This window comes from Siphateles boraxobius, unplaced genomic scaffold (assembly GCF_051911475.1).
Source record: "Siphateles boraxobius isolate OS27281-9 unplaced genomic scaffold, OSU_SipBor_1 5, whole genome shotgun sequence".
NCBI classification, from domain to species: Eukaryota; Metazoa; Chordata; class Actinopteri; order Cypriniformes; family Leuciscidae; genus Siphateles; species Siphateles boraxobius.
In genome coordinates, this window is record NW_027509141.1 from 33,407,558 (window position 1) to 33,434,875 (window position 27,318).

The window sequence follows — 27,318 nt, forward strand, 5'->3', positions numbered from 1 at the left end:
ACAAGCTTGAGCATCCACGCACGAATTGACACATCCAGATGTGTTGTCCTTTTCTTTTCAGTGGTGTCACTGCTGACCTGCGATACAACAATAACCTTTTAGAGTAAAACCGTCATGGTCTCTATGCTCACATCCATGCCATTCTCGTTTCACAATCATCTTCAGCACGAGTGGCAGATTAACGACTCTAACATGGCTGTTAACATCTAATTATATGACACAGTGGGACATGTTATTAGCACTTAGACTGCTGGACACGTATCACGATTAGCAGTGTTATAAAATAGTTCTGTCACGCCGAACGTATATGGGTGTCTTTCAAGCATGTATTCATAAAAATTTATAGTAGACTTATATTCTACATTTCATATATATATATAGCCTATATATTTTACATTCCTAAGATTTCTCCCAAAATCAAATCCTTCCAAAAAAAAAAAAAAAAAACCATATTGGTCGCTGCATCAAAAGGTGTCTCCTAAATAATAATCAATTCACCAATGGCGTTGAGGGGATGGATAAAAGGGGGATATGGATTTCGCAAATTCATGAAGCATTACCGAAAGCACCATTGTCATTTATGGCACTTCGCGGCCAATAGCTAACGCGTCTTCACGCACGCGCCTCCCGCCTCTCGCCCCCTCCTCTAGACGCGTCCTCGCCGTGAACGCGCGTGGTACCCCCCCGGTCGCTAGGAGGAGGAGGAGGAGGAGGATGTGGCGCGCGGAGGGGAAATGGCTGCCGAAAACAAGCCGGAAGGTAAGAGAGAAATAACAAGATTATTATTTTTCATTTCGCAGTTTTATCAGCGTTAAGCTCCAGATGATGAAGATCGGGATAGGGATGCGCGACGGAGAAAGTCAATGACATTTTCGCTTAGCTTATGTTTGTCACGAAATGGCAAAAAAGCTGAAGCGCTGATGGGATTAGCCATCTCTGAGACGGCTATTAAAATATCGGGAACGGAGTTAGGTAATCACGGGTTACGTTCATTACGCGACTCCTTTCATCTCAAAGCACACAGAGGGTTTTCAAAGTCACACGCATCCAAGTCGAGCCGAGCCACAGCCTTCGTTAGATGAAGAGAAACATGTTTTTCTTATAGCCTAACTGAGACGCGCACATGAGCGCATCAGACGAAATGAACGCGTGAAATGACTCGTATGGTTTAGAGTGGGATTCCTCCACATCGCATCCACGTTCCCCGTGGGCTGACAAACAGGCGAGCTCCGTGAAGTCAAACGCAGTCAACTACTTCATTTTTCTTTCGCATTGAACAGGGCGACGCTTTTAACTCGAAAAGCCATAAATGCAGATTTATGGTGATCCTCTAAAACGTGATTGATTTCCTTCCACCCCCACCAGAACCCCCCTTTAGTGACTGAACCCTCCGACAGCTGCTCGATATGCTTCGGTCTTGTATGGAATATTTCCCCAGAACTGTGACTATTTGACCGCTGCTGTTTTGAAGCTGTCAGCAGTTATTTTCTTAGATAATAACACATTGAAACTGGATTGGAAAGGACACTGGGATAATTGAAGCGGAATTTTAATGAGGCAGCAAAATGAAAGGTACGTCTCTCCTCTTTCCTAAAGCGATGCTCGGCAACTAAAGTCAAGTTCATGTTTCCACTATTCGATAGAATTTGAATAGAGTGCAATTATGATTAGTTTTGATATAGTCGAACCTAAAGTTCACTTTTTTTTGCATTAACGGAGCGCGTGTTGTTTATCATTCTTCGATGATGTTGTTAATGTGGCCCTTACGTCTTAATGAAATTATTTCAGATTAAAATATATGCATTTAGTTTTATATAACGAATTTGAAGGAAGATGTAAATTATTCAGATCACCTTTAAGATTCACAAGACGCTCCCTAGCCTTCAAAATTCCTCATATTCTGTTTACTTTGATCCCTTTTGGAAAACGTAATTTTTTTTTCATTGGGGACAGATAAATGGTAAGACATTGGTTTGAATCTAAAGCATCTTTGGAAGAAAATGCTGATTGTTCAATAATGTTGGAAAACTAGCTCTGGAATAGCTTAAAATAACAACCACGAGTTTGTCAACATTGAATTATTTATTCAAATTTCTTTCCCCCAAATTAAATCAGTCAAGGAAGTTTTGCTTCATAACAGCCACATGGTGGTGCTATTGAGCTGTGCAATTCAGGTATCCCCCCCCCCCACCCCACTCAACCCCCCAACTTACACACATTGGAACTAAGAGTGATAACTAAGCTTGCCTATTAAAGAATTCCATCAAAGTGACGAAGTTGCCCTCAGTGATTTGGGTGAGCACGCAGAGTGCCTGTGTGGGACGGTAGCGCGCATGTGTGCTATTTCTCTAGTGAGCGCTGGAACGTATAGAATTATCTTCTAGAAAGGAAGTATTAATTGCACACTACTTCGGATCTATAGGCAATAGCACAGTTCTGTTTTTCCGTTTGTTGTTGGACATCTTCATTTTTACTATTGCTGAGAGATGACCTGGCCAGAAAAAGGTATTACCTTTCTTTATGTTTCATAGTGCACATTTATCTATGTAAGTCCAGTCAGGTAAAGCTTTGCTCTCGCTCTACTTCTCAAAATGAAAAATGTGTCATAATGTAATGTAAGTTTGGGGACAGAAAGATTGTAGGCTATTTTTACCCATTTGAGCTGCCACAGAACAGGAGAAAACATTGCCTCTTTTGACCTATACGGCCTAAAACTGTGTCACGCATTTGTATCTGACAGTCTTTGCTCTTGCCAGCTCCCTGGATCAGTTCTATTCCTTTTCCTCCGCACAGGAAGCATATTCTCCAGTGGTTCTTGCCAACATGATGATGGCAGCTTACATTCAAGGATGTGCTCCTCTCACTACCCCCATCAGCTTTTAGATGTTTTCAAAGTCGTATTCTGGAATATTTCAATGGCTAGAGAGTGCATGAGAGTCTCTCTCTCCATCCATTCAGTCAGTTGGCTCTGTTTTATTTTGCTCTCTCACATACGTGCCTCCACTAACCTGTATTGTGCGGACAACTGCAGGCTTTGTAAGCTCAATTGTACATATTTGATTGCTCATCAAATCTCAATTTCTCTAATTTATCAGAGAAGTGAAATTTCACAGTGTGGTTTTGCTTGAAATTAAGCTCCTGGGTGTTTTTGATCTGTTTGGCGATGCAAACAGCAGCACTCTTATAAAAGAAAATACAACTGATACTACTGGCTCTTCCAAACAAATTGGATTGTGTAGAATTTATCTAGCCTCTCTGAAGTTTTGCCTGGCTAAGTGAACATTTTAAGCCATGCATATAGTAAGCTGTGTCTCCCACTTTTACTCTTTCTATCTGAAGAAGTTATTTTGACTTGATAGACCTTTTCTAAATGATTGATTGTATGGATTGATTAGCCAACTGGAAGGAGAGGGCACAGTTTACCAGTGATTCAGGTACTAAATCCTTAACCATCACTGTTAAAGAGTCAATATGAACATGATGTTTACCAATGTTTAGGTGACAACTGGGGGAAATTAAAGTGCTAGTTTAGCTCTTCAGATTTCAGTTTCAGTAATTTGCATGCTTTTTATGGCTTGCTTTATGTGTTTCTCACAGCTTCTCTATACGCGCCACAACAGCTGGAAGCTGTCTACATTGGACGCAACAAAGCGACCATTGCAAATCCATTTGTTCTTCCTATGTGAAGTATTGGGAGTGTTTGGAGTATGTCATAAATAGAACAAGGCATTAGTTTACTGTCAGGGATTTGTGTTGCGTTGGCGCCGCACCCAGTGTAGACACGGTGTTACAGCATCAGACTTTGCTGCTCTTTACTGAAAGGGATATGTCAGCCAAATGAAAGTGATTTACTCATCCTCATGGTGTATGACTTTAATATTGTATTACTTTCTTTTTGGAACATAAAAAAAAGATACTATGAGAAATTTCTCAGTGTTCTCAGTTCAAAACTATTTGGTTACCAACATTCTTCAATGTTGATAATCACAAAATAAAGTCATACAAGTTTGGAATGAGATGAGGGTGGGCAAGGGATGACAATTTACATTTTTGTGTGAACTATCTCTTTAAGAAGCAGCTGGTTTCTTTTTCTAATTCAATGCTAATGTTGTATATCTATGCTCAGAAGTAGCCTTTTTCCTGCCAACTGCATTTAAGAATCCAGTAAGCTACAGAAATTAGTAGAACCTCATCATGTGGTATGATTCAACATGCAGATTTAGCTCCTCGCCAGCCTAGTTGATTGCACACCTACATACACATCTTGTATGCAATACTTGGATGCTGGAGAAGCTCCTTTTGACTCACAAATGCAAGTGTGATGGTAGCGATTTAAACCTGAAATTACCTCTTGACCTCTAAAGTGCATGTTCCAGTCAGTTGTAGAAGGGCAAAAAATTTATCGCAATGTCACAATTATAATGCGCTGTGGTTACTTAGAAGGCGAGAGTAAAAGCAATGAATGACCTCTGCATGAATAGGAAGTAGAGGGCTTTGTATTTTTGTACCCACAGACCTTCTTCCCTCACTGTTCCCTCCTCCACTGTGTCCCCTGTAGGACTGAAGAAAATACGTAATCCGGATCGAATGTACAGAACCGCCGTCGGTTACACCGGCCACGTTCCTCCTAAGAGTGTCAGCGATGACACAGACAACAACAGTAAGAGAGCTGGCTTCCTTTTCCACTGCATCCCTCAAAACATGACAACATTATGAAATGCTGTTCATCTTCTCTGCCCATTCGTTTACATACTGTATAACTTCATTCTCGCTGCTGGTATAGTTCTTCAACAGAGTTTTTATAGTATTACCAGAGCCCAAACCAGAGAAAGATCAAATTAATACAAGACTTCAGAGTCTCTAGAGCTTTTGATCGAAAACCTTGCTTTCAGCACAATAACGGTTGTTTTCCTGGTGTGTTTACCAGGTTCAAGAGCTTAGCAAATTCTATCAAAGCAATTTGTAATAAGCCAACGTTAAGCTACTAGGTGACTTTTAGTGCAGGGTGTCGGGAGGGAGAGACCGTTCTTGGTAGATCAGCTTAAAAAAGGCCAGCGTCTCATTTTCATTCAGCTCCATTACAGATGATGTTTATTCATGCATGGCAATGCTGCTCCAGAACGAGCAGCATATTTTTGGAAGCAGCAGCTCGTTGTCATGGCTAATCAACGCAGAGCGCAGGCGTCGGCTTGCGTGGGTGTGGATGAGGGTGTGTTCTTGTTGTGCCTCTTTCTCTCCAGCCGTTCTCAGGGATTTCACTGAGTGATCGAGGATGTTTCGAAGAGACACTCTCTTAATGAAGACACTCCGACATGGACACTAAGTGGCAGGAGTTCTGCTGCCCAGTTGTTGAAGGCTAACAGTGCAATTAGCAGCTGGAGGGATACACATCTCAGCCGTCTCTGGCCATGCCGGCTCTCGTGGTTTAACAACAGCATTAACTCTTTGCAGACATGTTGGCAATCCATTGATTAGCCTACATGTTGATTTTTAAATGAAATGGGCTGTCGGTTCTTATAACGCAGTAGACGTTGCTTGTGAGCCTCGAATCCCTGGACGTTTCGGACTGTGATGATAAAAGGAGATCCGTTTCAGGCGGCCCCCTTCATGGACCCCATTTTAGCCTGATTCTTTTGCTTTGTTGAGCCAAGAAAAGCTTTGGGAGCCAACTGGGACAGAACCAGAATGTCGAAGTGAGCTAATTGGGAGGAATCCTGGTCTGCCGTTTCTCTCCTTCCCCCTCTCCTCTTCCCTAGTGTCCAGCATAGCCTTTTTTACTCCACCAGTGGAAATCCCCAGATGAACCACTCCCACTTATTAAGGCAGCCACAATGCACATCATCAAGTCTCTTTAGAATATGTTTAGATGTGCAGCTTTTTTTACTTTTAGACCTCAACTCATACCCAGTATTTTGCTAAGACATGAATTTGCAGACTTTTTTCTGTGCTATTGTATATTGTCTTGGACAAGAGTCAATAGATAAGAAGCAGTTAGCCTCTAGAGACCAAGAGAAATTCATCCCTTGACTTCAATGGAAGGATGACAGCGCGTTCATTTGCTTTCTTGTCGCAAACGCAGTATCCCATATCTTCAGTGTTTTATCAGCCAGGCTTTATTTTCAAAAAACACCCTAGCAATTAAGAGAGAAGTTGCTGCCGTACAGATCTTTTAAATTGGCTAAGATAAAATTTAATTGAGATCCTGCAAATAATGAGAGGTTTTGTTCGTGTTGCAGAGATGTAAACAGTTGACTGAGCTGCTCTACCAGGGAAGAGAGCAGAGAGAGATGCTGGTCTCCTGGGACACCCAGACACGAAAGTCAGGTTATCACAGAATCGGCCTCCTGTCTTGGAGGAGTTTGAACTCTTCGCTTGCATAACGTCTACCGTTATCAAAACAGTTGGCGGTAATTGTTCCAAGCGCTAGCGTGTCGGGCGTCCGGTGATGCTTCACTTGGCGCAGGCTTATGTCACTCTTCATAACAATCATGCCTTATCTGTGCGTGCCAGCGTACATTCGGTTTACTCGTCTCAGGGAGCAAGTCATGACTGAGCCAATGCAGCATAGCTTCCTTTTAGGTCCAGCAGGTTTAAATGAAGCTGACCTTGTTGTTTTGGAGACCTTTGAAAAAATCACACCTAAAGTGAAAGGATATTTTTTAGCAATCCTATCTCTCACTTTCAATGTGTTTTTGGCTTCGGTGCTCAAACTGTGTAAATGGCTTTTGTGTACCATGCTGTTATTAACACCGAAATGAGGTTATCGTGAGTCATCTAAAGTCTCAGACATTCAGTACATGATTTAAACAAGGATCTATTGAAGAGCATGATGATGATAATATGCAATTTTTGCTACAGAGAGAGAGAGAGAGAGAGAGAGAGAGAGAGAGAGAGAGAGAGAGAGAGAGAGAGAGAGAGAGCTCGGGTAGGGCAGAAACCAGGACCAAATTGTTAGCCAGAACTCTAAAGTGCATTTTGTATGCATAGCTCAACTCTTTATCCATTTGTATTCATACACTCATTTGCATGATTGAGTCCATGTGTATTTGAGCATTCTCATATCCTCTGTCTTGTTTATGTCTCTGAATGCCTTTGGTAGTCAGTGTTGCATGAATTTGCATGTTGGTTTTATGCGTCCAGGTGTAAGACAATGGTTCAAGCTGGTGTTTGCCTATTTGTGTGCTGTTTATAGAACCTGCTTCTGTTTTATAATTCATGTCAGAAGCATATGTTTTGTTATCACTTCATTTATCTTATGCCTATTGTCTATATACATATACACATGTGTTTTAAACAAAGAAAAATGTATTGTTGAAACCTATTTTATCCCTTTCTTGTGCACAGTCAATGCCTTTATATAGATATCAATATTATACCGATTAGGCTTTTGAAAGAAACATTAAATCAATATCAGTTAGTTCTATAAGGTTCCATGTAGCATTATTCTTATATTTAACGCCAGATTCACAAAACATTCTTGAAAATATAATTCAAAAGAATTGTATTATTTTCTTGGTTTTTATCTTAAAAACATTCTCTTCAGGAATACAAAATATTGACTAGGAAATTCTCAAATTCTTGAAAAATATGATCTTATGTCCTTAAGTGCTTATGATCTTAACTTCCTATTGTTTTTCCTTAAGAATTTTAGTGCTAAGGGCTTCTTTACCCTTGGACTTTTACCAGAGAAATGTATGAACAAACAAAAACTGACAAGTGTGAGTAAATGTACAGTAACTTTCCAAACTCCATCAAAACACAGCTCCCACGCAAGGAGATGAAAGTGACATTAATTTAGATTTGAATGTGTTAAAACCACAGAGAGCTTTGCATTTTTATAGTCTCCTCTCTATAAACAATCTTCATTAGCCAAATGGCAGATAGCTATCTGGCCAATGATCTATTGAATGGCGCAGATGTGGTCGCTGATGGTGATGAAGGCCCGGAGCCAGTGAAGGAGCTGTAGTATTAAGCAGAACAATAGAGCAATCACTGCTTTGATTGGTATTGATCTTGGAGGGATGAGTGAAATTGAAACTGACCAATTGGACCTAGATCCCATTTGAATCAGAAAAGGTGGTAAAACAGCGTGCCAAATGATGTCATGGCTCTGGCCGGACACAAGCTTCCTTTAATGGCTTTAGGACGGCACATTATTCTCTGTTAAGAGGAAATGTGAATCATTGTCAGGCCATTTCCCTGTGGGAAAAAAAATAGATTTATCATCCTCCCTTTCATTCTTTTATCCTCATCTTTCCTTCTTTATGTCCACTCTGTCTCTATAGTTTTTATGATGAGGATCATGATCACACAATCATCCTGTCAAAATGCTTTATCTGAGCATGATTAGTTGTGATAAAGCCTGGCATAGAGTGGGGTCCAGAGTTGATCAGAATTCAGGCAACCTCATTTTTGGTGCTAGTGAAACACAAATCTCAGAGAGGAAAAAAAGAAAATGTGAGGAGAAAAAAGGTATCCTATCATTGGACAAGAGGACACTATCGATTTGAGATCTGTTTTTGTCAGCCCTCTTTATCCTATCCTAAAACAAGCTTTGCTCTTTTCTCTGAAGTGATGCTTGCTCAAGCTGCCATGACAGATACAGTAAAACAGCTCTTCAATGTCAAGCCTTTTAAAGATGAGCCGTTAAACCCCAGATTAGCACCAAGATTCACATGTTTTCCCGGCTCAAAGGGTTTTGAGGATGAGGACCAGCGCTGGAGGTCACGGCAGCACTCCTTCTCGACTTTTCCTCAGATTTGTTGAAGAATCTCTCCACACCTCCTGCTTTAAAGTGTTCACACTTCAGACTCTCTCTGGACGAGGTCTGGCTCCGAGCTCCATGACCTTGAGTCGCTTTAGTAGATACTAAATCAATTTGACTGACATCGTCCACCCCTTCAAGTCATAGCTAATTCAATAGAAATTTTATTACATACAGAAAAAGATCTCGCCTCTCATACACACAGCAGAATGTGGTGTTTTTTTCTGCTGGTGGATTTATAAACTGTAGTTGATCTGAGGTTTATGTAGCCCAAAGCGGTCAAAGGCAGTTTTGAGGAATGCTTTTGGTTAGGGCTGGGTGATAGGCCTACACATTATACAATTAAAGAATATCATGAATATTGTGGTAATGTTAAATGTTATGTTTATAAAGTCAGAAAGACAATTTCATTCCCTTTTTTCCCCCAGCGAGCTTGTGGATGTTTTTACACGTTTGCAAATCCATTTTATATTTTTATTTTTAAGTAAATATTTTAAATGTTCCATTTGTGTTCATTTAGTAAAAACAATAAGTGGTTACTGTGTTTAAATTATTATTTTTTAAACCGTTAAGCGGTAAAAAACTTTGTAACAATCCACTTGTTAAGTATGATGTCACTCGTCGCCTCTTCAAGGTCCAAACGCTCTATCAGATGCCAAAAGCAAACAAACGGTGCTAATATACACTCAGAATGTGATGTAATACTTCCATAAAATCATGATCCTCTCCTTTATCTCCATACTGAAATCCCAGATGGCAGAACAGTGATTCATCTTTTATAAATCGTTAAAATATTGGTTTCCGGGATGCCGTGAGCACTTAAACACCGTAACAGTTTTGTAGTGCACCGTAAGTTTTTAAAAGCTTAGCTTAAATGTGTAATATGAATAAATAGTGCTCATAAACAGCTACTGAGATAGTATTATTCAACCAAACAAGAAGAGGCTTGAAACCGGAAACAATATTTTACGTAACAAGCTGAAATCTGTTTTACCCTTCCAGTCTTTTCATGGGAGGAAAAACAAAATGCAAATGCAAAAATATTGAATATCATCAAAATTTTGAAAAATATTGAGATATATCAATGTTTAGATGCATTGCCCAGCCCTACTTTGGGTCGGTAAAATTCCCTCCCATGCAGTTGCTCATGCAGAGCAAATGCCCCCAGATAAAAATCCATAATTCATCATCAACTTAATAATTAAATTAGATGCATATGATCTCTTTGCGATCTGTGAATGTGTCCATGTTGTTTCTTATGTTATGGTCTTCCTATTTGTGTTTTTCTTGACCAGACAGGGATAACACTGTGGGTGTGACTCTCCAATGTCTGAATATTCACCTTTCGTTCCATGGAAATTAGCATATAGATAACTATACCACTGATTTTCATGCAGTGCACAATTCCCTGGAGAGAGGCACGGAGGAGGCTTGTAGTATAGAGGTTGGAATGCCAGCTTGGTAAAAGACCATGTCAACCCGCTGCGTTCTCCTTTCGTATGCTGTCTTTCATATCAAAGCCTTTTCTACTTTGACTTGAAAGTCATAAGACCTCCCTCTTTCCTAGCCTGCCTTCAACTCATGTGGTTAATAAAGCAGTTGAGGGAAGACCACTTGAAAAGTTTACTAGCACCATTGATGAATTAACATGCAGTCCCATCCTTCTCCCTGTCTGCTTGGAACTACTGTGCAATGAGCCCTTATTTCTGTCACATTAATTTTGTTTGAAAAAAAAGGAGAAAAAAGCTCAAATTTCCCTAGACACCTCTTAATATCTGTACTGGGAACTGTAAATGTTGCTTTTCCCAGCATTTTTCAGTCTTTATTATACAACGTTTTATAATTAACTGACACCTCATCTCACTGGAGGATTTGAGTTTTTCTTTTCGTTTTATTATGTGTACGCCATTTTTTTTTATAAGCTAAAAAAATTAATCAGTTGATGAGTAGAATCTATATAGTGCTGTTTTGCAATTTGCATTTTTTTATTATAATCTAAAGTTTCATTTGAGATGCGAACGGGTATGAGATTTGATTTTCTGGAACATTTCTCACGAGACAGATTGCGGTCCTTGGTGAAACATCTCTGTAATATGACAGATGGGCCAAAATCGATCCATTAACAGAGGCGAAGCGAAAGTGACGTAATTGATCTCCGTAACATTTACTCCTTTAGGTTTTTGTTGACTTTGCAGACGTCCTCTATGCCCCTATCTGTTCTACAGAAACATCTTTAGATTTACTTGACCTCCATTTGAGTCCATTCGAGAAAACGTTTTTTCTTGAATCTGTACTTATATCAGGATAGTTTAATGCATTTCCTCCAAAGCCCACATTCTCCAAAATGGGATCAAAAAGTCACGGCAGACACTACAGCGACCCTTGTGCAGGCTTGTGTCTGCCGTATGATGAGGTAGAGAGAAAATCAAATCTGTAAATGTCACCCTCTCCTTATTCAGACAGGCTCCAAATTTGCCTTCTGAAGCAGATTTGCCGCTCTCAGAGCATTTGTCATTGCACCATTCTTAATTTGAAGAGTTTCTAAAGGAGCGTTGGAAGCGTACACCCCGCCACGATCTGAGACAAAACAGCTTACGGCAGGTGAAATGGCGTTTCATGGAAAAAACAGTCTACAAATAAACAAATGCAAACAGAAAATGTCCGTCAGTGCTGACAATTTAATGGAAAAAGAGACGGCTTTCATTAAAAAGTGACATTGGGCTGATGAGGTGTGGAAAGTTTTTGTGTCCATTCTTGTCTTTTACACTTTGCAGTGGCGAAGCTCCATCTGTTTCGAGACCGACCCATGTACTTGCACACTATAGATGCTTACAGAGTCATTAAAGAACGCAGATATGCGGTAATCCTCAGAGGGAACATACAGGAGGATGGACCTTCGTTGTGCTTGTCTTGGGTGAACAGAAATGTGGCTCTGCGGATTTAGAAGTACAAGTACTCATTCTGCACAGCTAGCCTGTTTTGCCATTTAGATCCGTCCGCTCAATTAAAACGCATTAATTATGAATGTTTGCGAGAAATGTCAAAACATTTCAACAGACACCTTTGCAGATGATTGTTCATTATAAACCCTGTTTATCGGTTTTCCTCTTCAGGATTGTATTGTACCTAAGGGATTAAAAACTGAGAGGCCCACACACAGTGGTTGTGTTAATCAAAATTCTGAACAATTGTAAAATTTATTAAATTGAATAAAAAAATGAAGACACTGCTCCATCACCTGTTCTTGTGATATCAATGTCACTATAAAGACACATAAAAAGCATTGTGGTAATGAGTAAAACATTTTGCTTTACAGAATTTACAATACATGAATAATTATTATTCAAATAATTGCAAACCTACAATTTGGCAAGTTTTTAACATTTTATTTTTTTAACAATATGCAACTTTCTATGTAAGGTTGTAGGGGTGTAACGATACACAAAACTGACGGTTCGGTTCTTCCCACGGTTTTGACATCTCGGTTCGGTTCGGTGGGATGGGGTTTAGAAAGCTATAATTGCTTTTTTTGTTCATTTTTAAACGGTGGTTTAATGAAAAATTGTCTTTTGTCTTTAAATTAATTCAATTACAATTAAACGTTTCGCAAGGATTAAAAAGAAAAAAGATCTGCTAATGCTGTAAACTATATAAGGAGCCCGCACATTACTATAACATTAAAGGTTAACAACAGAGCCTAGACTTTTAGCCTAAATTCAGATGCTATTTATTTTTTAGATATAATAATCAACACCCAACACATTGTATGAAAACATGTAAACTGAACATAAGGCAGTTTTTGCATTAACTTTAGTGTTTTTACTCTAATTCGTTATTGAGATATAATAATTTACACAGTTGCTGTCATTTTCATGAAAGATATTTTAAACATAAATTAAATAATTAAGATATCTTTAAGAGGTTAAGTAAAATATAGGCTAATATAGTGCATTTATTTAGTGCAACAGTTCATTTGGATGACTTGCCTGCTGAGGTAAATGTAATGCTCTGTGAAAAACGAAGCTTTTTTATTGACGTCTTTCTGCTGCTGAAACCCTGATTGAGCGATTACACAAGTTGTGATGCTTTTCAGAAAGCATACTGTTTCTTTCAACATACCTTCAGGTGTCCATTCATGTTTATTCTGTAACTGAGGAATAGATGATCGCGTTTACTCGCGCTCCGTGCTGCCGCTTGAAATGAGGAGCTATTACAGCGATCTGTCACGCCACATCAAAGAGCGCCAAAACGGCATTTATTGTTTGGATTTCGTGATCAAATAGACAGAATTTGAAAGATTACACCTTGCTTATTATCGAAAGTAACAAAACAAAACACGGAGTTTGCTATTATATGGTGTTAATGGTGGTTAGGCTACAAAACTGAATTCGTTGTGTACACATAAGACATGAGGTCTGCTGGGCCGGGGTATAGCAGGGGGCGGGGCGTGTTCGGTACGCCATGAGAGAATCGCGATTTGTATCGTGGGATCTGTATCGCGTTTTTTCGGTTCGGTTTGAATATCGTTACACCCCTAGAAAGTTGAGTGTGTGCAGTAGTACCAGAGGTTTGTGAGGAACTTTAAAACCTTTGTTCTTCTTTTAATTCCTGATGCCTTTTAATATGATTTTGGGTGTGTTCACTCTTGGCATGTTTGGTTGGAATAAAACGAACCCTTGTGCGATTGCTCTGTTAGCGCGGTTCATTTGAATAAGTGTGAATGCTGGCATCCGAACCCTTGTGCACATTAAAGCATGAAAAGATGAGTCTCTGTCCGCTTCCAAGTGAACTCTGGTGCGGTTCGAGTAAAATATGAATACAACTCGGACCAAAGACATAGTTGCTATGTTGCCCATCACAGTTCAGTACAGACATCAGAACCGCGTCTCCACGCACCAGATCTTCGTTTGTGTGTGTGACGGAGGGATTCCTGCTGCTGTTTTGACTCCTTTAAACATTTTATAAGCTCTTCAGGAGTTCTCAGCTGGTCACAATAACCTACCATGATATAGGCTATTCACATACAACGAGCGCATTAAGCCCAGAACACAGCATTGTTTTTAAGTTCCATCGCGGAATATAAGTAACAAAAGCCGACCAATCAGGTTGCGAACATATCCCTATATGTCTTTAGGTTTCGGTATCTTTAGGTTTGGTGTTAAAATGCCAATGTGAACGCTAAGCGGGCCAGGAATAAATGTTTTTTTATTTTGGTCTGGAGTCCAGACTCTGGACCAAATGAACCAAGTGACATTTAGGGATATGTTCACAAGCTGATTGGTCGGCTTTTGTTACGTATATTTCGCGATGGAACTTGAAAACAATGCTGTGTGCTGGGCTAAATGTGCTCGTTGTATGTGCTTAGCTTATATGATATTTTTCATTCTTCATGTTTTTTGTCTGTCTAAATATTGGAAAGCTTGGTTTTGGATGGCCCGATTGGCCCTATAGTTTATCCATGGCCGATGCTCACCAACCTTTTATCACCGAATAGTATGCTTCGGCTCATTTCTCATGTAAACACTCTCATTGAAAATAAAGCTGCTTTTCAGACACTGCCTTTAGGGCTTTTCTGTCACCATCAGTGTTGTTGTTCTTATTGGGGTCACTTAAAGTCACATGTGGGATCTGTACAAACATGCTGCTTATTGACAGTATGAGATCCCATAGTGCCTTTGCGCAGAAGTCACATTCATCACTTATTTCAACATAGATCGTTCCGTATTCAGTGACCTCCAATGCCTCCCGTCAAAGAGTTCAGTCTATCTGTCACTTTCTTGACCTAACTCACGACTGCTGACATGGAGTTTCTGAAAAATTTAAAAGAGCTCTTTATGGTGAGATGATAAAGAGTTAATTTATGCCATACCTTTGTATCTTCGGTTTAGACGGGACTCTGATGCTTGACATTACTTTGAAGGGCAGGTTTGATGGGTGTTTTTCAAAGATTTCCTCAGATCAAGAGTCGGACATCAGTTAGACAAGGGCCACATGTGGGTGCGACGCCTTGGCATTTGGGCTGAATGTTGATTGGTGTTCGTGTCGAACGTGAATGTGTTTTTGTATGTCAGTAGAATTTGAAACAAGAGCGATTCATCTTAATACATTCATAATTAATTATAGTGGGCGCGCATGCCTGTGTGCACCTATAATTGTGTACATGAGAAGGGGCAAATAGTCTATTCTGTTCTATCTTTCTCTACCACCTACATCCACATGTTTATATCTGAGTGAGTATTAGCAGCGTGTGCGTAGCCTTGTTTTGTTTTTCCTTTTCTTTGTTGTTAAGCTTTTTTCCCTCAGCTCTGCGTCTCATTGGCTACTCTTGGGAGACGGTCGTGAAAGAGAGAGAGAGGCAAACGCTTAAGGCAGCGCTTGGCAGACGGCGACTGACTCTGTGATTAAAATTTGCCTCTAAAGCCACAGTCGTCAGAGTCAGCGTAATTTAAAAGCCCCTTACTTTGATGCAGAACAATGAGACTAAATTGCAGTCCTCAGAATCGCTCACTTGTTCTGCCAAAGCATGCACTGAGATAAATGAAGAGACGAGAAATGACAAATAGGAATAGGAAGGGATATATGTTCTAGTCTTAATTACCATGTAAATAAGTTGCTCAACGCTTTGTTCTTTTATAATTCATCCCGGTCCAGTTACTTGGAATGAAAGAGAGAAAAACTTTTCAAGAGAGCCGGCTCATTTATTCATTGTCTTATGAGAATGTACTGTGTGTTTTTATTTTAAATCTTTGCTTTAGTTGGAGCATAACAGCCACAGATCTCCCAATTTTAAATGTGAAATGGTCATTAGATCCCAACGGGATCTTTTTAAACTTAATAGTTTATCTTAGACACCAGTGAGATTGAATGGAGTGCAAATGGTGACTTTAAGTCTCTTGCTTCTCAGGTTTTTCTTTTGAGTAAAATGTCCTAGTAATCACATTGTATATACCTCTACATTCTTATTGAATTCAACAGTTGCCTAATTTTAGGAAATGTAGGCAAAACATCTACATCAGTGGCATGCAGTGGTGAGTCCTCACAGTTTTTTTTGTGTTTTTTTTTGTAAATTCATGTCCCAGTTACACTTAATGTTGTACACTTAATGTTGGTTAAATAAATATTACATTACATAAAGTAAGAAACTAAATACAATTCTATTACACAAATCTATCCATATACAAATCTTATTTTTACATTTACAATCTTATTAATGTTATATTTATTAAAACCAAGTATAAATCTCATCAAATTAAGAAGCGATGATATCTGTGGGTGAGTTGTTTACTTACTTTTTTAATTAGTCTCACCATTAACGCCATCATTTTGTTCATTTAGACTGATTCACGAACGCAGAAGACGCACAGACAATTATATTTTCTCATCGAGTTTTTTGAGGAGGCACTGCCTTCCTTGCCTCATCGGAGGAAACGCCCCTGATCTACTCCAAACGTAAAAGTTAGAATTCATGAAAATCGCCTGAGCCAGAAAAAAGCAATTCTTCTTGAATATCACAGACTAAGCCCGGAAACATACTTTATTCAAGTACACAGTATGCAGATAGACAAATTCAGACAATTCAGGTTAGCATGCTGTAAACATTACAATAAGGCCCTGTCCACACGGAGACGCGTTTAGCTGTATACGTACAAATTTTTTATCGGATCGGCGTTTCGTCCAGACGGATCCGGCGTTTTGGGAGACTGAAACCGCTATTTTTTGAAACCAGGTCTCAGGGTGGATAAATTTGAAAATGGCAGCCTATTGCGTCTTCGTGTCTACGACCAATCCGTATATTTTGTGAAACGATGATGTCATCACCCCACGTGTCGACTAGTCAGAAGCGCTAAATCAGTAACAACAACTGCGACTACTTGCTTGAGTTCATGCTTCAGAAGCTACTGAGCCTCTTTTATTTATTTATTTATTATTTATGCCTACTTTCATGTATTTTTATTTTATTTATTTATTTTACATCTTTATTTGTTTATATTTCTTTCTTATGCTATGATGTTTGTAGGCTATTTTGTCTGATTAAGACATTTCGTATTTTGTAGGGATGGGCATTTCAAGTAAAAATAATATTCGACGATCGCTGGGAATTATTTGATTAGCCTATTATTCAAAAAACACACCTCTGCCCCCTCATGCTCACCGGTAACACGGCGTTCGCTCCAACATTAAATTTCTCTGTACTGTAGGCCTACATGTTGTAGCCATTAAAGAAAAGTTAGTTTCATATTTATGTTTAAATAATATGTTATTTTTTCCATTTCATATATGTTGATTATATGAAAAGTGAACAGCGTGAGTAGCCTAATCATAAGATGCGCAATATCGAGACACATCATTTTGACCACTTCATTAAGTTTTGTTTCATATAAAGCCTTTCTTTAAAGTGAATTTCGTGTTTGTATCTTAATTTTAATCAATGTTTCATCAACCAATTGCCTGGATTTAATAAATAAGAGGCAAATATAGCAGACAATAGCCTATAATCAGGACATGGAGGCGCCGACGCGATATAACTTGCATTGCACGTGAACTGGAGCTTGTCTCATAAATGAACAGAAACTCAGAAATATATTTAAGCTTGAAATGTCTACTTTTAAACAAAACAATTCAAAACGAAAAGAAACAGACAACTCTCTTATAATCCGTATGAAGTGTGCATTTATCTCTATTTTCTCTAATAAACCTTCTTTATTATAAGAAGGTTTATGCGCAAGTCTTCTTCTCTGTTTTTAGTGTATCTGTGTCAGAAATACAGTGCCTCATACTGGTCTGGCATGTATACTACATTGGTTTCAGTCGGTTTCAGTGGTTTCGTGTGTACGCAGATATTTCTTGAGACGGCGCCGTGTTTACGGAATTTTTTTTTAGAACCAGGAAAAAAAAAATCGGATAGGGAAAGTTCTGCCTTCGTGTGGACGTGGCCTAAGATTCTCATCATATTGTCATTGTAGAAAAGTCACTGTAAATGCAGAGATTTATGCTTTAGTGCCCCTTGTGGCAACTCAAAGAATGCAATGCATACTTGAATTGCAGTATATGTGACATTTCGGAATGCAATATGAAATTGGGCTATAAGTAGTGCTAATTTTGTCAGCTATTTTTATTTAGTCTTAGTTCTGTGTCAAATGTATTTTTTAGATTTTAACATATTTAGTCAACCTTGTCCGGTTTTTGTTTAGTCAAGTTTAAGTCGACTAAATGTCTGAGCATTTTAGTCTAGTTTTAGTCCATGTAAACTTAGCCACATTTTCATCATTCTGCATGTTTAAACTGAAAATAATAAATTTTTTGCTCAAAATTATTATCACAACGATTGTTGTCATTTGAGAAATGTATTTTTACATTTCATCAGAATTATTGGACTTTCACCTATAAGCACAAATCAAGAGAATGTCAACCCATACGGTTTATTTTACCACATCTAGTTTCCTGATTTATTATAGGCTATTTATCATATTGACCTAGTAAAACAAGAAATTAATTTTTTTTGAAATTTCTAGTCCAAGCAATAATCCAAAAATTCCAATTTATTTGAATGTTTTTTCTATTAAAACAACACCTGTGTTTGCCTGTGTTTTCAAATCATCCGCACTTTTTGCACAGTGTAGAGAGAGCATTAACACATGGTTGCCAGATTGCAAAGATGAAGTAAAACACCGGGCAGAAAACGTGTTCTTTAAATAGATAAACTCTGATTGGGGGATTTAAATTCTTGAAATCTGGCAACCGGTCAAGTTTTTATTTTTTAACTACATTTTAGTCTCGTCTTTTTCGTCAACGATATTGCATGTTGATATAGTCACAGCCATTGTTTAATGACGTAGGTGTCGTCTCGTGATTAGTCTCGTCTTAGTCATGGAAAAAATTGAACATTTTTCTACATAGATTTCGTGTACGAAATTAACACTGCTATATCCATGCTTGCATATAGTTTGTGGTGAAAGCACTTTGGTGTTTTCTAAAGGGAATTAAATTATCTATGCGGGTCTGAGTTCATGCACAGGTAAAGCAAAACCAATGTGCATTGGTTCTGGTGTAAGACTATGAACAGGGGAGTGATCTAACCCTCTTCATGTGTCTCTTTCCCTCTGGCTATCTGTTTGTCCTTAATGCCGGAGTGGGAGTGGTTGCTAAGCAGTGTCTCTATGGACACACGGGCTTCATCTCACTCAGATCTGCAGCGTCTCTTTCACTTCTCTCTCGTCTTTTACCGAGGACACACTCCACAAATCTCAGTCAGTCTCTCATTCTCCTTTTCTTTCAGTCTATCACATTTTTTTATATTCATAAGAAGGCTCAGCACGCAATATGGAACTACTTTCTCCCACAGGGCTAAACATTGAGTTCCTTAAGAAGCCTGAGCCCTTGATGCAAACGGTTATCAATAACCTTGAAATGCTTTTGCTCTGTTGCCCAATTTTGTTGTTATGTATTTTTGCAGGCACTCTGGCATGATAAGGGAGAGAAAGAGAGAGATAGAGAGAGAGAGAGAGAGAGAGAGAGAGAAAGAGAGAGAGAGAGAGAGAGAAAGAGAGAGAGAGTGATAGAGAGAGAGAGATAGAGAGAGAGAAAGAGAGAGAGAGAGAGAGAGAGAGAGAGAGAGAGAGAGAGAGAGAGAGAGAGAGAGAGAGAGCATTTAAAAAAAAACTCAATGAAAACAAAATCACGACATTTCTGGATGAAAGCCTTTTGCACGCCTTGTGCTCCAAATATGTTCCCTTTCATTTCACAGTAACATCTTAAGTTTTTTTTCTTCTTCATTGCATTCTGAGTGCTCCCCCTTTGAGGTCCCGTGCCTGTTTTATATTTGTATATTTCTAAAAAGGTTGTCACAGCTATTTGCGCACGTAACACCTGGGCATGGAAGTTTCCTCAAAGCAGTCCCTTGAGCAATAGTGACAGTGGATTCAAACAATTCAGTAATTTATAAAGAAATGATTAGATCTTTGTGTAAAAAAGAACAGCTCTCAGTGTTTTAGACCCTGTAAAGGAGCACAGCTTTGTTTTAATAATCCTGCTCGCACTCCATATTAAGTCATCTTTTTGTGTTGTTCACAGATGAACATGGACATTTGAAAATCTACCTGCCCAAGAAGCTTCTGGAATGCCTTCCCAAATGCTCCTCCCTGCCCAAGGAGAGACATCGCTGGAACACCAACGAGGTAAAAAGCTTCCATCAGTAGTTTTGATGCTTTTTGCTTCACAGGAGTTTGTCGTTTTGTTTGTCCAAATGTTATAATATTCACATTATATTTTTTTCAATGGATGCTTATTTTATGCATAATATATTGTTGGTAATTGTACTTAAGCAGAGAACCAATTAGGAGTTGAGTTTTTAGATTTGACGGCCCAGCTAAACAGAAGTTTATCAACATTGCAATCTTTAATACATTATATTATATTACATTATATTATATTATATTATATTATATTATATTATTATATCGTTGCTGTCGGACGTTCATGAAAAATAAAACACTGCATTTTTTACCACCACATTCTCAATATTGTGGATTTATATGTGGTCAGACACTTACATGTGTCATTATATTATTAAAATTTGACCAAAATCAAGATCAAATGGAGTTACTAGGTTTTTTTGATCAGTGAATTTTAAAGAATTTCTGACATACAGTATGTGCTTCATATTATGAAGTGCTTCATATTATGTTTTCATCAACTTGCAGGTTATAAAGTTTACTGTAGCTATTTGGTCGCTCAGTTTTTTCTGTTCTTTTGGACCTAAATCCCATGTTATTAATAACTAAGTGCTATGCAGAGGCTAAGACAGTATCAAATGCTACTCTTCTCTGCTCCTCAAATAGATAAAACATTAGATCCAAGGGAGTTAGGTGGTTTTGTCACAAGCTCTTTTTAATGCTTTTCATTGCTGAAATATCTGCAAAACCCACAGACAGATGTAAAGGGTGACCAATAGTAATGATTTATGAAATAAATAAATAAAAATCCGCCAGACAGCGACGATATTATATTTGATTATATACGATAAGTGTAATCTGATCAATTCTCATATAATATTTATTTTTTTGCAAAGATTTTAGCAATTGCATATTAGTTTTCCACCAAGATAAAATATATTTTCCCACAAAATGTGCATTTTTGCTGACTGACACATTGACATGTTTTGATTTCCTGTGTAAATCTGTGTCAGTTTTTGACTAAAGTGTATCTGCATTGCTTTGAACTTTGTCTTCCTGGCCCGAAGGTGTTCTGACATTCAGAGACAAACAAACACACTCAGCAGAGATTAGGTAGGCCTGTTTGGACCGATTCCACAGCACACCTAAAGTCTGACACAACCTCCTACAGTCTCGCTCTCTGCCAAAGTATAACACCACTTGAACATCCACCAGATCGGTTTTCTTTTTTTTTCTTTTTTTATTGGAGATCTGGTCTCAAGTGGGTAAGTTGACATATTGAAAGTTGCTACCTGATTTACTGTAGGCTCTGCCAAATTTAGAGAGATGAGATTTGTATTGAGCTTTTCTGAATATCTAAAGGAATACCATTACAAGATGTATAATGGTCTAAATTTCTTGTTAAAGGAATAGCTGACACGTTTATTTTTCTTAACTGTCTTGTTACCACAGGTTAATATAACATTGTTAATCTTTTTTTGCCCATACGGATTTGAAGCAGGCTAAACCGTGGACTGCTTTTTTAAGCAGGTTGTCTGAGGATTACAAAAGTCAAACAAACTTTTCTAGCCCTGCCTTAAATTCTTTAGCATGATGAAGATGACTTGGGATGATGCATGCCATGACCTTTCAAAATATTTTAGATTGATTTCCATTTCAAAACTGCTATAACTTATGAGAGGAGAAACCGCGGATGTCTTGCACATATACGTTTATTTACGATACTATTTGAAAGTGCAGTTTGATCTGGGGAATGCAGGCGTGTTTTCTTTGTTCCGTGCTTGACTGTGTTGTAGTTGAAGAAATGATGGTGCAGAGAGGTTGATACTTCTCTCTCTCTGTTTCATTTGTGCTCCCTTCGTGTTGGGAAGCCAGCAGTGTGGCTGTCCCTCTGTGCTCTCTGTCAAAGCCTCCACACTCCCTTTCTCTCAACTTGCAAAGAGTTAGGCTATAAAGTTTCCCAACTGTTTTAACTGTTTGTTTCACCCTCCCCAGCTCCTTTTTTATACTTCTTTTTTTAGAATTGTGCCATTGTAGAGGAAGATAATCTGACCTCATGCTGATGCAAACTAACCAGGCTCAAAGAAAAGTCATGAGCGGTTCACTACGAGAACTTTAGTGATAGGTATTTGTTTCACATCAAAGAAACTATTAGGCTTGAATTTTTTTTTTTTGTGTTGTATTTTTGGCCTATTGTCACTTTTTGGGTAGAAAGTAGAGAGGAAATAAAGTGATTAGGAGAAGAAACAGGAACAGGATCAGTCACTGTCCAATAGAGAAAGAGCCGAACTGTAAGCAAAAATGTAAATTGACCCTATTCTTAATACAATTCCCTTTTTTTTATTATGAACGGTGGTAACACTTTACAATAAGTTTCAATTTCTAAATAATAAAGAAAGTCATAAACTAATATGTTTTAGTACTCATTAGTAGTTCTTTAAATTTCTTTATAGCTTTATTTTTTTTTCAGTTTTATTGATTTTATTACTTCAACTCATTTAATTTTGGTCAGTTGCCAATGAAGTATTACAAAATTAAGTTTTTAATGTTATTGATCTAGTAATGTTATTTTGTAAATATACTTTTATTCATTGTTAATAATACATTCAACATTGTTAATTTATACAACGTTACAAATTGAATTTATGCAACACTATTTTATTTATATTTATTAATAAATGCTATGAAAGGTTATTTTTATTTTATGTTAGACATGGCATTCACTCAAGTATTGATCTTTATTTTGAAGTGTTACCTGAACAGTTCAATTGAATCATTTTTAATATTTTTTTTATTTGAATATCAAACCCACTTTTTACGATCCAATCAATTCCTCATGGATAAACTAAAAAATTCTGCTGTTTTTCTCAGAAATGCACCACATTACTGACATAAAATAGGTTACGAATGTTATTTCATGTTCACTTTAACCCCTCATTATTTTTTAGGGGATGGAAAATAGCAACGATACTCGGTTCTATCCTCCATGATTACCTGTCCCTCAAGAGCTGTTGTTTGTGGTGAACATGCACTCAGGAAATATTGGCTTCAGGAGCATTAGCCAAATCTGTCATATTCGTGACGGTAGCAACTCGCTCCCAATTTTGCATCCTCACAGGATGAGGAACTTGTTACTGTCAGTAGCGCTATTGCTTTCACTGTTCCTGTCGTCGTCCAAGCTAAACATATCTGACTGTTTAAACAAACGCAGACCAGATAAAGCACAGATTGGAGATTAGAAAAAATAGTGAAGGACAGACAATGTGGACAGGCAAAGAAAGATGGAAGCTGGAGGTGTAGCTCTCCCTGCAGATGGAGACATTGTGTGGCCGTTGCTGAAGAGGAGCTACTTTTGGAGGCTGTTAGGAGCAGAAAGTCTCCCTAGTGACACACACCGCTCTTAATGAGAACGAGTTCCTAAACAGCACCGGCTTCTTCCTCCTTCAGCTCCAGTCTCAGACTGAATGCCATGTTCCCAACGACCAGCGGTGAGGTATAATGAGGCCTCTAGCAGGGCCGAATGAGACATCAGGTCATACAAACAAGCACACCTCATGTCCAAGCCTGTGTTTTTCTGCATGCATTGGATATATCACGTACGTACATGTGTCATAATTTCTCAGATTGGGAGCTGGGAAGAGGGTCTACATTTTTATAGTGTTTGTCATATAACATTCTCACCTCTCCCTGTTCCTTATGGGAAATGACCCTTATTGAAGGTAATGACACGGACGTCTGTTCAGTTGAAAAATTCTTGTACGTAGCAGAATGACCACATTAAAGAACGAAACCGACAGTATGTTGGAAAGGAGGGAAAAACATCAAAACGTAATGGTGATGTAATGAACACGAGAAGAGGGTGAACACTGGGGGATGGCAAAAAGTCAATTCCTGTCTTTATCTCTTTTTCTCGTTCACCGTCTCTCACCGTCAGTTGCTTTACACCCCCTGCTGTTAATTTTATATACCTAGAAAAATGTGTATGTGTGTGTGTTTTTGATAGCTCTCCTATACTTTACCACACTCCACTGGGTGTCCTGGAGTGTATCTAGAAAAGCTTTGTCACCGAACATGAGAATATTGTGCATAAAAACCAACTGCAGAAAATTTAGAAATAATCATGGTGCATAGTGAAGTCAGAACAGGTCTGAAGATTATTTTCTTTGCAGTTCCTCGTCGATTTGGTCAAGAAATGGCGATGGAAGTACTGAATAGACAGACGAACGCCTCCACAACGTTGGACAGGATTCCAAAACAGACTGTCCTTGATCTGAACAAACCCAAAGTTCACATTATCACATTACCACTTGAATGTCACAAGAAGACAGAATTGCATTCTGAAGCACGCTTTGCTAAATGACTTTGTCTGAAATCAATTTATATGAATTCTCATGGCTAAATATGCAGCTAATACAGCGTGGGTATTACTTAGTGACAAAGTGTCCTTCAGCCTGGGCACAAGACCCCCCCCCCCCCCCCCCCCCCCCCCCTCACACCTGTGTCAAGCATATCGCAAACGCTACAAAAAGAAAAGACAGAGAATGAGAGATGTGCATGGGGTTTTGTCATTGTTTGACCAATTAAAGCTCTTTGTTAGACCTTCTTCCACCTTCAGGGAAACAATTCCCCAGGATAAAGGAGGGCGTGGAAAATCACAATGCGTGTGTACCGAATCTTAGGGGTAAACACCGAGGATGGGTACGGAGCTTACATGCTGATCTGGTAAGCTGAAGATTGAATTGTATTACCTTGACTCAATGACAAAATCCCCATGTTTTGTGGACTTTGCAAATGCTGAAGCCCGTGGGTTTGCTCTATAATGTAGATCGCTGGGATCCCTTTTTGAGCCAGAGGAATGACTTTGATATCGCCAAAAAATTCATAAGTCGCTCCCATTGCAGCAGGGATGAAAAGCCTGTCAAGGTGAACAATACTCTCTTTTTTTGTAAGCTTATACATCTTGAGTAGCCTTGGCCGTTGGCTATAGCGAATGCCCCTTTACACTTACAGAGATATGCTGTGTCTGTGTGTCCTCTTGATCTACATATTGGCATCACGGATCCAGCTTTACCTCTGTGATAAGTGCCAGAAAAGTGGTTCCCCTGCCTTAATCTTAGCTGGCACTACCCCTCTCCTCTGGGTCCCTTTTCTTTTCTGGACTGTCTTAAGTTTCTCCTCACATAATCAAAGGAAGCAGATGCTACTAGTCAACCCTTACCCTACAGGGAATGCTGGGAAATTTAGTTTGTGTTTGTATAAGCACAACTTTGGCTTCTGTGGAGTGGAAGGGTCTCTTGTCGCACAAACAAGCTAGGTTTACCGCTTCACCTTCCATTACAACAAATAATGTAGTTTTAGCCAGCACCACATCTGTTGTATTTTTGACCTTTTTGTACTTGTTCAGACAGGGAAAGGACTAACTTAGGATCTACATCTCGGATTTTCTACTTTCATGATTGTTTTTCAGAGTCTCAAGAGCGTTCACACTCAGTATATTCACATAAAAGAGCTATGATGGTAATTTTGTGTAGTTGAGCTGCATCTCCATCTGTCTGTATGCTACTCATTATTAAATGTTCAGGTAAAGATCATATTCACAACAAGTCTTATAGATTCTGACCAGCACATACACTACTGTTCATGAGTTTAAGGTCGGTAAGACTTTTAAAATGTTTTTGAAATATGTATCTTATGCTCACCAAGGCTGCATTTATTTGATCATAAATACAGTAAAACAGTATTGTGAAATATTATTTCAAAATGTAAAACAGCTGTTTTCTATTTAATTTACTCCTGTGATTTAAAGCTGAATTTTCAGCATCATCACTCTAGTCTTCAGTGTCACATGATCCTTCAGAAATCTTTCTAATATGCTGATTTGGTGCTCAAGAATTTTTTTTTTTCATTATCACAGTTGAAAATGATTGTGCTGCTTAATATATTTTGTGAAAATCATATCTATCTATCTATCTATCTATCTATCTATCTATCTATCTATCTATCTATCTATCTATCTATCTATCTATCTATCACAAACACTCATTAATATTGCTGTGTTGTTATTGCAAATAGTCATCAGTTTGAGTGCCCTGTTTTTTTGTTTGGACTGTAAGTAAGTCTGTATGATTATGACACATCTGCACAAACAGATTTTGCCATTATTTCTCTCCTGGTCCAAGTGTTACTCTGACATGTGGATGCTCTGTTGGCGTAATCAGGCTTGTTAAAAAGAATCCACCGGATCCCCTCCGGAGTGGGTTTAGCCATGTCCCGCTATCCCGGGGATTACAGCTTCCTTGAAAGGATTAGCACAATGCTGATTAGTTTGATTTCATTCTTCAAGCCAGAAAAAAGCCAGTCCTCTTGATGTTTATGAGATTTATTTTAATACATTTCCTCTTGTGGAAACAAATTATGCAGAATTTTTTTTTCTTTTTGGAACTGTCAATATAGGCAGAAGCTTGTGTTCTCTCGCTCTCGTTCTTGCTTGCTCTTCGTTCTGTTTCGAGAGTTTTTCCCAACCGAGTTGAAGAGCAAAGCTCCCTGATTAGTAGAAATGAAGAGGCAAAAAACAACAACATTTATTTCCTCTTTGCGTCTGGGACGGGGAACGCGTCGCCCCCTGTCGTGGTAATTAAAGATGACTCCGTGCAGGCAAATGTTTGAGGAAATGGAGGCTGAGCCGCTGAGGAGGCGATGAGGGGAAAAGGAAAGGTCACGCTGCTTTGTTTTCGCAAACGGGGAGGCTTTGGGCTGTAAGGAGCTGATTTGTGAAGGTGCCTGGATCATGATCGGAATAGTAATTCGAAGAGAGGCTGCTGTCAGTCTGTGGTATAGGTGTATCTGTAGGTCCATGAAGGAATGCAGAAGGATGCTAGTGAGTGTGCGCTGACCGATGCAGTGAATTGCAAAACGCTCCAGGCAGCTCTCAAATTTTTTTTTGATTTGTGTGTGTCTGTTGTGCTTTCGTTTATGTACAGTATATGGCAAAACAGTCAGGATGCTATTGCTTTGTGAGTTAAACCTGATGTCACAGTTATGCTTAGTTTGATTTTCATTTTCATTGTATTCAGTTCCTATTGTGTCTGCCTTTATCTAGTTAAGTTTTCCTTTATTCTAAGTTTCCCACCACTAGTGTGTCTCCTTGGTTTCTCATGAATTATATACAACCTTTTTGTATTTAGTTCATCATCCTATGTGTATATAAGCCCTCCGTTTCAGTTTCTCATTATCTGGTGTTGTTGGTGTAATGGACACAGTTATGTTGTACCTGCCTATCGGAATGTCGCTGTGGTTTAGTTTTATTAAAGTTAACCTCTTTATTTGAACTTTAACTTCATTGTCTCCATCCTCTGTGGACTAACCGTGACACCTGAAGGGATG

At 38.7% G+C, this 27,318-nt stretch overlaps 1 protein-coding gene across 8 annotated transcripts in view; it reads left to right on the top strand.

The window, feature by feature from the left end:
- Positions 1 to 675: 675 nt before the first annotated feature.
- Positions 676 to 27,318, top strand: part of camta1b (calmodulin binding transcription activator 1b) — a 304,866-nt gene continuing 278,223 nt past the window's right edge. For 4 of the 8 annotated variants that reach the window (XM_077204055.1, XM_077204062.1, XM_077204057.1 and 1 more), the window contains exons 1-2: positions 676 to 759; positions 19,835 to 19,938. In XM_077204055.1, the coding sequence (XP_077060170.1) occupies positions 735 to 759; positions 19,835 to 19,938 (129 nt within the window). In that variant the 5' untranslated portion in view covers positions 676 to 734. Of the gene's footprint in view, positions 760 to 4,558; positions 4,661 to 19,834; positions 19,939 to 27,318 lie in introns of all 8 variants that reach the window. The other 4 variants (XM_077204054.1, XM_077204063.1, XM_077204061.1 and 1 more) reach the window with 3 other exon arrangements.